This window comes from Bombina bombina, chromosome 6 (assembly GCF_027579735.1).
Source record: "Bombina bombina isolate aBomBom1 chromosome 6, aBomBom1.pri, whole genome shotgun sequence".
NCBI lineage: Eukaryota > Metazoa > Chordata > Amphibia > Anura > Bombinatoridae > Bombina > Bombina bombina.
This window is the reverse complement of record NC_069504.1, coordinates 120,059,753-120,068,275: the sequence shown is the minus strand read 5'-3', so window position 1 is coordinate 120,068,275 and position 8,523 is coordinate 120,059,753. Positions and strand designations below refer to the sequence as shown.

General features: G+C 36.7%; 1 protein-coding gene across 3 annotated transcripts in view; it reads left to right on the top strand.

The window, feature by feature from the left end:
• LRRK2 (leucine rich repeat kinase 2) overlaps window positions 1-8,523 on the top strand; it is a 649,887-nt gene that overhangs the window by 209,644 nt on the left and 431,720 nt on the right. For all 3 annotated transcript variants that reach the window (XM_053716587.1, XM_053716586.1, XM_053716588.1), the window contains one exon: window positions 5,646-5,775. In XM_053716587.1, coding sequence (XP_053572562.1) covers window positions 5,646-5,775 — 130 coding nt within the window. The remainder of the gene's footprint in view (window positions 1-5,645; window positions 5,776-8,523) is intronic.

Genomic DNA, 8,523 nt, shown 5'->3' with positions numbered 1-8,523 from the left:
TAATGCAGAGTTAGATTAGGGAACTGTTAGGTAGGTGAAAATGAATGTATTACTGAGTTGGGTGGTAGGCTTCTCTGAACAAAACGGTCTTCAGGGAGCATTTAAAGGAAGAAAGATTAGGGCAAAGCCTGACAGCACGAGGGAGAGTGTTTCAGAGGGTAAAAAGAGTCCCCACGAATTTCGGCTACAGGGCTAACAACCTACTGCGTCCAAACATCAAGGCAGGGTCAGTTGAATGTATAAAAATAGCTTTATTGTGTGCACATTAAAAACAAAAAAGAGCCGTAGCTCTATACACTGACAATAAAGGGTATCAGTGCAGCACCAGCAGACATGTTTCGTGTGTCTCACACACACTTGTTCACTGCTGAATGTGAGCTTCCACTGATACTCCTATTTAAAGGAACATTTGCAAACAATTAAAAACAAAACAAGATTAACCCCTTATTGTACTTTTTCTCTCTAGATACCACTATATACAGTGACAGGAGAAGCTAAATACCTAGAAAATAGCTTAAATATATTTAATAGGCTAAATACCTAGAAAATAGCTTAAATATATTTAATAGGCTTTTATATTAATATAAAAAGGGATGTTATGAGATAATATTTGGCATTAAACATATAAATACTTAAGATTTTTATTTGAGATTTTTTGTGTATATGTATAGGAATCGGACAAAGGGAGAAATATTTCAATTAGTATATGGCTGCACATGCAAGCTGCTGAGTGTGATTAATCTATGTCTACAAATAATATTCCTTACTTAACAGGATAGGGATACCTGATATACACTGCTGTAAATCTAACATTAGTATTAATATTATAAACTTGTAGAATCAAATTAGATGAAGAGATTAACATCACTCTCTTTGTTAATGCCTTGTGGGCATCTGGTATTGAGTAGAAATATCCACTGTGCTTCTTTGTAATCTAATTTTTGGATTCTATCCCCACCCCTTTTGTGTGGTGGCACGTGATCTATTGCCTGTATGGACATAAGTGCCGCATTGCCTGAATGCTCCATTTTGAAACGTCTGGCCACTGGGGTGAACACATCGGGATTTTCAATGTCCCTTATGTGTTCCTGCGCCCTCTCCTTGACAAGTCGTTTTGTTTTTCCAACATATTGGATATGGCACCCCCTGCAGGTCAATAAATATATTACATGATTGGATTTGCAATTGAGTTTGTGTCTAATATTATATGTACATTGTGTTACAGTGGAAGTGAAATTTGTTCCTTCCACAACATGACTGCAGGTATTGCATTTTTGTGCCCTGCTCTTGAAAAAACCTAACCTGTGTGGAAGCCACGTACGAGTACTAGTATTGGCCAGATCTGAGGGTGCTATTATATTACCAATGGTCCTACTTTTTCTAGCCACATACCTACATCCTGTGCTTGCTATTTGTTCTAACTTTGGATCAGTGGCTAATATAGGTAGACATTGTTTAATAATGTCACAAATTTTCTGGTACTCAAGACTGTACGGTGTGCTGAATACAAGTTTGCTATTATTTGAGGGGGCTAATGTGTTCCTATTTTGTGTCTGTTTGTGTTTATGTTTGTATTGCAACAGAGCCTCTCTTGGAATTTTGTCTACCTCCTCCTTGGTCTTTTTAAGCAATGGAATAGGGTAATTCCTTTGGGCCAATCTATTTTCTAGTATTTGGCACTGGGCTTCAAATGTTTGAGTGTCTGAACAGATTCTTTTGGTTCTTATGTACTGACCCTTGGGAATGGCTTTCTTTACATGTGCAGGGTGACTGGATTTGTAATTCAATATAGTGTTGCCACCTGTTGGCTTTCTAAAAATAGATGTATTTATGTTTTTTTGTTCCCTGTTCACAGTTAAATCCAGATCTAGAAACTCTATATGGTCAGTACTGTATTGAGATGTGAATTTTAGATTCATGCAATTATTGTTGATCTTTGCAATAAAATGTTTCAGAGGGTAGGTGCTGCACGACAGAAGTCCTGCAGTCCAGCATGGGAAGAGGTGATAGTCGAAGATGCAAGGAGCCGGTCATTGTTGGATCTTAGTTGGTGGGCTGGAGTATACTTGTTGATTAGAGAGGATAGGTAGTGGGGAGCGGCATTGGTGATAGCTTTATATGTAAGGGTGAGAATTTTGAATTTGATTCTGCTGTGAATGGGGAGCCAATGAAGGAACTTGCAGAGAGGTGCAGCAGATACAGAGCGACGGGAAAGGTGGATTAGCCTGGCAGAGGCATTTAGAATGGATTGAAGGGGTGAGAGGCGGGAAAGAGGAAGGTCAGTAAGTAGGTTATTGCAGTAGTCAAGTCAGGAAATAACAAGGGAGTGGATTATTTGCTTTGTGGTGTTAGTGCTCAGAAAAGGGCGAATCTTGGAAATATTGCGCAGGTGGTTGTGGCAGGATGTAGAAAGTGATTGGATGTTGGGGATGAAGGATAGGTTTGAGTCAAGTGTAACTCCAAGGCAGCGGACTTGGGGAGATGGTGATGCCATCGGCAGGGATAGAAAAGTCAGAAGTCAGCATAGAGCTTGAGGGGGCATTAGAAGGAGCTCAGACTTGGACATTTTTATCTTTAGGTGGTGAGAGGCCATCCAGGAAGAAATACCAGCTAAGCAGTCACTGACATGAGAAAGGACAGAGGGAGAGAGAGCAGAGGTGGAGAGGTAGATCTGGGTGTCATCAGCATAGAGGTGGCATTTGAAGCCGTAACTGTTGATAATTTTATCCAGTTAAGAAGTATAAATGGATAAGAGTAAAAGACCCAGAACACATCTTTGAGGTATTCCAACAGACAGAGGGATTGGAGAGGGGGAGTTACCAGCAAATGACACAGAAAAATACTTGTGAGAAAGATAAGAGTGAATCCAAGAAAGAGCAGTGTCACAGAGGCCAAAAGAGCTATGGGTCTGTAGGAGGAGGGGGTGGTCAACTGTGTCGAAGGCAGCTGAGAGGTCAAGTAAGACCAGTATAGAGCCTGATATTGGGGACTTTCTGTTTTAAAACCATGGGCATTAGTATGGAGTTGGCCCTCCCCTCAGCCATTACTTTTCTGGGAAGGCTTACCACAAGATTTTTTAGTGCATTTTCCAGGCATCTCCCACACCCAGATTTTTCCATCAGACTGCCAGATAGGGAATTGTGAAGAGGACATGTTTCTACTGCCCCAGAGTCCAGTGGCATGTATCACTGCTCAGCCATGGAAACCTATTTCCTTAAGCTTCTGATGCACAGTCTTTGTGTTAATGTTTTTATCAGAGTCAGTTTGGACCTCTGTAGTGAGTGATGCAAAAGAAGACATTTACAGTCACTGAGCTCTTCAGTACAACCCGTTGTATTGCCAATGCAGATTTCATGGCAATGTGCTGGATATTATGCACCTGTTACTAATGGTTGTGGCTGAGATACTTGAACAGAATAATTAGTATGAGTGTTCACATACTTTTGCTCATATAGGACCAGATTACAAGTGGAGCAGTATTTAACACTCCCGCTCGCGCACTAACTCTGCTAGAAGGTTTTTGTGCGAGTCAGGTAGTGCTTGTAGTACAAGTTGAAAATAAAAAGTTTTTGCTTGCGCTAACCTGATGCGAGCAAGATATATATAGGTATAGATATATATAGGAATGTCTATTTATAAATACTTGGAACATATTCTGTTATGTGCAGAACATTGGAAAGTGAAGTATTTACAGTAAATACACAGTATAATACTTTATTAAATATAAATATTGCATAAATATGCTTATTTATGGTTTTATCTACTTAACTGCAAAGGGCTCCAATGCACTTAAATATTAATGTATATATGCATGTACATATGTATTTAAGTGTTTATGTGTGTATATATGTTTTAAAATATATAAATACACATATAAATACATAAAAACATATGTACATCCATATAAACACACACACACATATATATATATATATATATATATATATATATATATATATATATATATATATATATACACACACACACATATATATATATATACACACACACACACATATATATATATACACACACACACACACACATATATATATATATATATATATATATATACACACACGCACACATATTTAGTCATGTATTTCTATGTATCTAATTGTTAAAGCTCTTTGCATGCCTTTTTTTTCTAACACCTGAGATGTTATATCTTTGAGCCCTTATAACTTTTTTAGGCAATTTTTATTTGACAGTGCTATTATGAGTGTAACTTTACTTTTTAATGTATTTTTGATGTGTTTTGTGACACTTTTTTGTTTTGCGAAAGTTAACCAGAGCTATGAGGATACTGTAATCATTCTACTGTAAATCGTGATTGTGCTCACGCGTTCGCGTTTACTTTCAACTTTTAAAACGAGCGCTAATCCCGATGTTCACAAACTCCCGTGATAAACCCCTTTTCGCTTTTGCGTAACTTTTAGCAGACCACATCTAATCTGACTTATAATGTCTCAATAAAACATGCAGCAGAACATATGGGCAGCTTAATACATAGCTGTTGCATGTGATTTAAGGGCAAGTAAGGAATTCAATCACTGGAGTGTTATGCACCAGTGATTTAATTCCTTACTTGCCCTTAAATCACATGCAACAGCTATGTATTAAGCTCCTATGACTACCCCCTCACCTTTCCCAGTGGGTCTCCTGTCTCTAGGTAGTGCTGTTGGGAGAACATCACTACTTGTACTTTTGTTGATTGTTTAAAGGGACATTAAACCCCAAATTTTTATATCACAATTCAGATAGAGGGTACAATTTTAAACAATTTTCCAATTTACTTCCATTATCTAATTTGCTTCATTCTTCAGATATACTTTGAAGAAATAGCAATGCACATGGGTGAGCCAATCACACAAGACATCTATGTGCAGCTACCAATCAGCAGCTACTGAGCCTATCTAGATAGGCTTTTCTGCAAATGATATCAAGAGAATGAAGCATATTAGATAATAGAAGTAAATTAGAAAGTTGTTTAAAATTGCATGTTATTTCTAAATAATGAAAGACAAAATATGGGTTTCATGCCCCTTTAAGTTCTCCTTTAGTACACTCTGTAATTTCCCTAGTTTCACCCTCAAGCATCATTGATTCCGTCCCTTTGTATGTTTCTACTGAACTTTTCTCCACAGCAAATGACACATAGTTAGTGCAAGCTGCGCACCATATAAAAAACTGCTTATTAACAGCTACAAGTGACGGGTGGGTCTCTGCAAATTAAGTAAACATAGGTCTGGCCAAATACAACTGGCAACCACTAGCCACCAGTGTGCCCATGGATTTGACTGTGGGGGAGAACATTGTGTTTACTCCAAATGTAGGATCCAAATGTTAATGACAAAAAAATAATTCTGTATGTAACAAATTACTTTTTTATAACCTACCTGAGTCTTTGTAGTAAGACGTCAATAAGAAGCATTCATATATTAGCAAATTATACCGACTGGTTGCTTGGTGATAAAAGGGAAATGCCTATGCTCATTTTGATTGCAATCAACTGTTAGACGGTCTCTTGACTTGCTAGAGAGAGAGAACATTTGCTACATTTGTACAGTTGGTCCAAAGTAAATTTGATCACCTTTGTTGTTGAGAAAATAATATTTGTAATCAACTTTTCGTTTTATTCTTAGTGAACATTCGAAAGGATTTGTTGGAGAAAGGTGCTCATATCAATGTTCTAGAAATTATGAAGAAACATCAGGACGTGCCAGAAGCTTCTGAAAGTGCCTGTAGAGTTCTTAATCAACTTTTTAATGGAAGGTATTATTAATTCAGTTTATTTAGGCTGATGGAAGTAACAGTTTTTTTTAGTTTTTTAAAAACATTTTTCTAATAACCTGTTCGTTAAAAAGAAATGAAAAAAAAAGGAAATAAAATTATTTTTACAAAAAGTAAATATATAAAAGCATGACATCTGTTAAATAGATTTTTCTTTGTTAACTTGTTTTCGTTGATTTTCTGTTTTAGGATAAATCCTGACAAATGGGAATGTGTTAGACACCTCTAGCTTGAATGTTTATTAAAGAGACATGCAAGTCAAAATGAAACGTTTCTGGTTTAGATAGTTAGAGCATACAATTGTAAAAGGACACTAAACACTCAATACATTTTATAAAGCATAGTATTAAGGATATTCCTCGTCTCAATCTAGCTTTCACTGTATTCCAAAGGTGATGTGTTGCACATGTGCAGCAGCTCTCTTTCTGCAGTGAAGCCTAGGTTACAAAATGGCAGCACCCATAATGAGCTAGAGGTGTATGAAATGTATTTACTCTTTAATGGGCCTTTAATAGAGTTTGTAATTGACTTCTTTTATCAGATTTACTTAGTTCTCGTGGTATTTGTTGAAATATTTAACTCAGAAGCGGCAATTCTTTACAGGAAGCTAGCTGGTGATTGGTTGCCTCTTGCCTTTGCCTCACCAAATGTATTCTGCTGGCCCTAGTGGTGGATTGCTGCTCTATACTTATATGCAAGCAATAGTGGAATAATATCATGCTCAAACACATTATAGGATTGTCTTACTACTATTGTATGTCCGTTAAAGTCAGGCTGTTAGTTTTTATCACAATCCTCACCAAGACTCCATAATCAGTTCTTTGGTTTGTGCAGTTTACTAAAGCAAATATTATGCCGTTATTGCTGGAGGATAAAGCTTGTCCTCTGCTTGTTTTATTGTCGTGATGGCTAACTTCCTAGCACATGAGGGCCACAGATTAAAATGATCAAAGTCTTAAGGACTGCCTATAGATGTATGGCTATTATACACACGCATATGTTTCCCAAAAATGTCCAGTGGGACAAGTTCAGATTTAGGTATGGTTTGCAGGGTATCCTCTATCTGCTGTTACCCCTCCAGAGGACCACTTTGTTTACCCATCCACAAGGATCACACATTTTTAGTTCAGCTTTGTCCTTGGGCCATTTAAACCATTGCACACATTCTTAGTTCTGCTGTTTCCAGAGGGCCGCATGTAGCCCACACAATGATGATGGTACATGTATGTACAGGATGGCTTTGACAATGGCATGTTAATTTATTTAAAGGGAAAATAAAATAAAAATGTAATTTTCCATAGGTTTAATTATACTTACTAAAAGCTCTTCAATATATTCTTCATGGTTTAACTTAGAAGCTTTGCTGGCAATTCAGATTTGTTTGTTTTTTTACTTTAGTATTAATATATACTTCTATATAGCCAACAATTAAACAATGTAATATATGACAATATTTTTGAATCTACTATAAAAATGGTCTCTGTAGTGTTAATTTAATGGCATTGTATAAGTTTTTTTCTTTAACATAAGGCCAAAATTGATTTAGATTATCTACCTGGAATAAAATACTAATGTTTATCCGCAAATAAAAACTAATGGGGAAAAATAGCTATAGAAATGTTAGACAATTCACCTCCGGGATACTGAAACAAAAAGTGTGACATTGCAGAAACATAATGGTTAAGAATAGCCACCAGGAAAAAATGTTGTATTTCTTTACAAATCAATCTGACTCTGTACTTTAAAGAATTCTTTGTTTGTTTTGTAACCTGTTATTGGGCAAGCATATAACTAACTAATGCTTTAATGTCTTCCTTTATTTATCATAAAGCAGCATTGTATGTTTGAGATCCACCTCATCCACCTACATTAAAGCTATTCTGTATCCTAAATTTGTAGTCTCGTTAAAATAATGGGGTATTAGTGAAGATTTCCAGTGATCTAGTTATCATTAAAAAAAAAAAAAAAAAAAAAAAAGATTTTTAAAAAGGATACAAGTAACTTATAGTGTTATCTATAGTTAAAAGATAATGTGTTACTACAGGAGCAAATACAAATAGGCACATACATAGTTCATACCAAGGCCAGATTTAGATTTGTGGTACTCCTAGGTATAAGTTTCTTTAGTGCCCCAAACCCAAATCTTTGTTCTACTATCTCCTTTATATGCAGATATTCACAAAATTTTATGTACAAAAAACTTGAATATATGTACACTTATATAATTGAGCATCAATATACCTACATACCTGGATAATATAAATAATATTAGTAAATTATATATCAGATATTACAGTAAGGAGGTCCCATAGTTTGGGTGGTCCCTTAAGTGCTAACATAGCCTGGGCTAGGCAGGGGATGGATCTGTAGAGGGCAATTATCTATCGGCTAGATTACGAGTTTTTGTCGGTAAGGCTTGCGGGGCTAACGAGCCTTTTTGTCCCACCGCTCCCTTAAGACAACGCTGGTATTACAGGTTTCTCCAACATAGGTGTGTCCGGTCCACGGCGTCATCCTTACTTGTGGGATATTCTCCTCCCCAACAGGAAATGGCAAAGAGCCCAGCAAAGCTGGTCACATGATCCCTCCTAGGCTCCGCCTACCCCAGTCATTCTCTTTGCCGTTGTACAGGCAACATCTCCACGGAGATGGCTTAGAGTTTTTTAGTGTTTAACTGTAGTTTTTATTATTCAATCAAGAGTTTGTTATTTTGAAATAGTGCTGGTATGT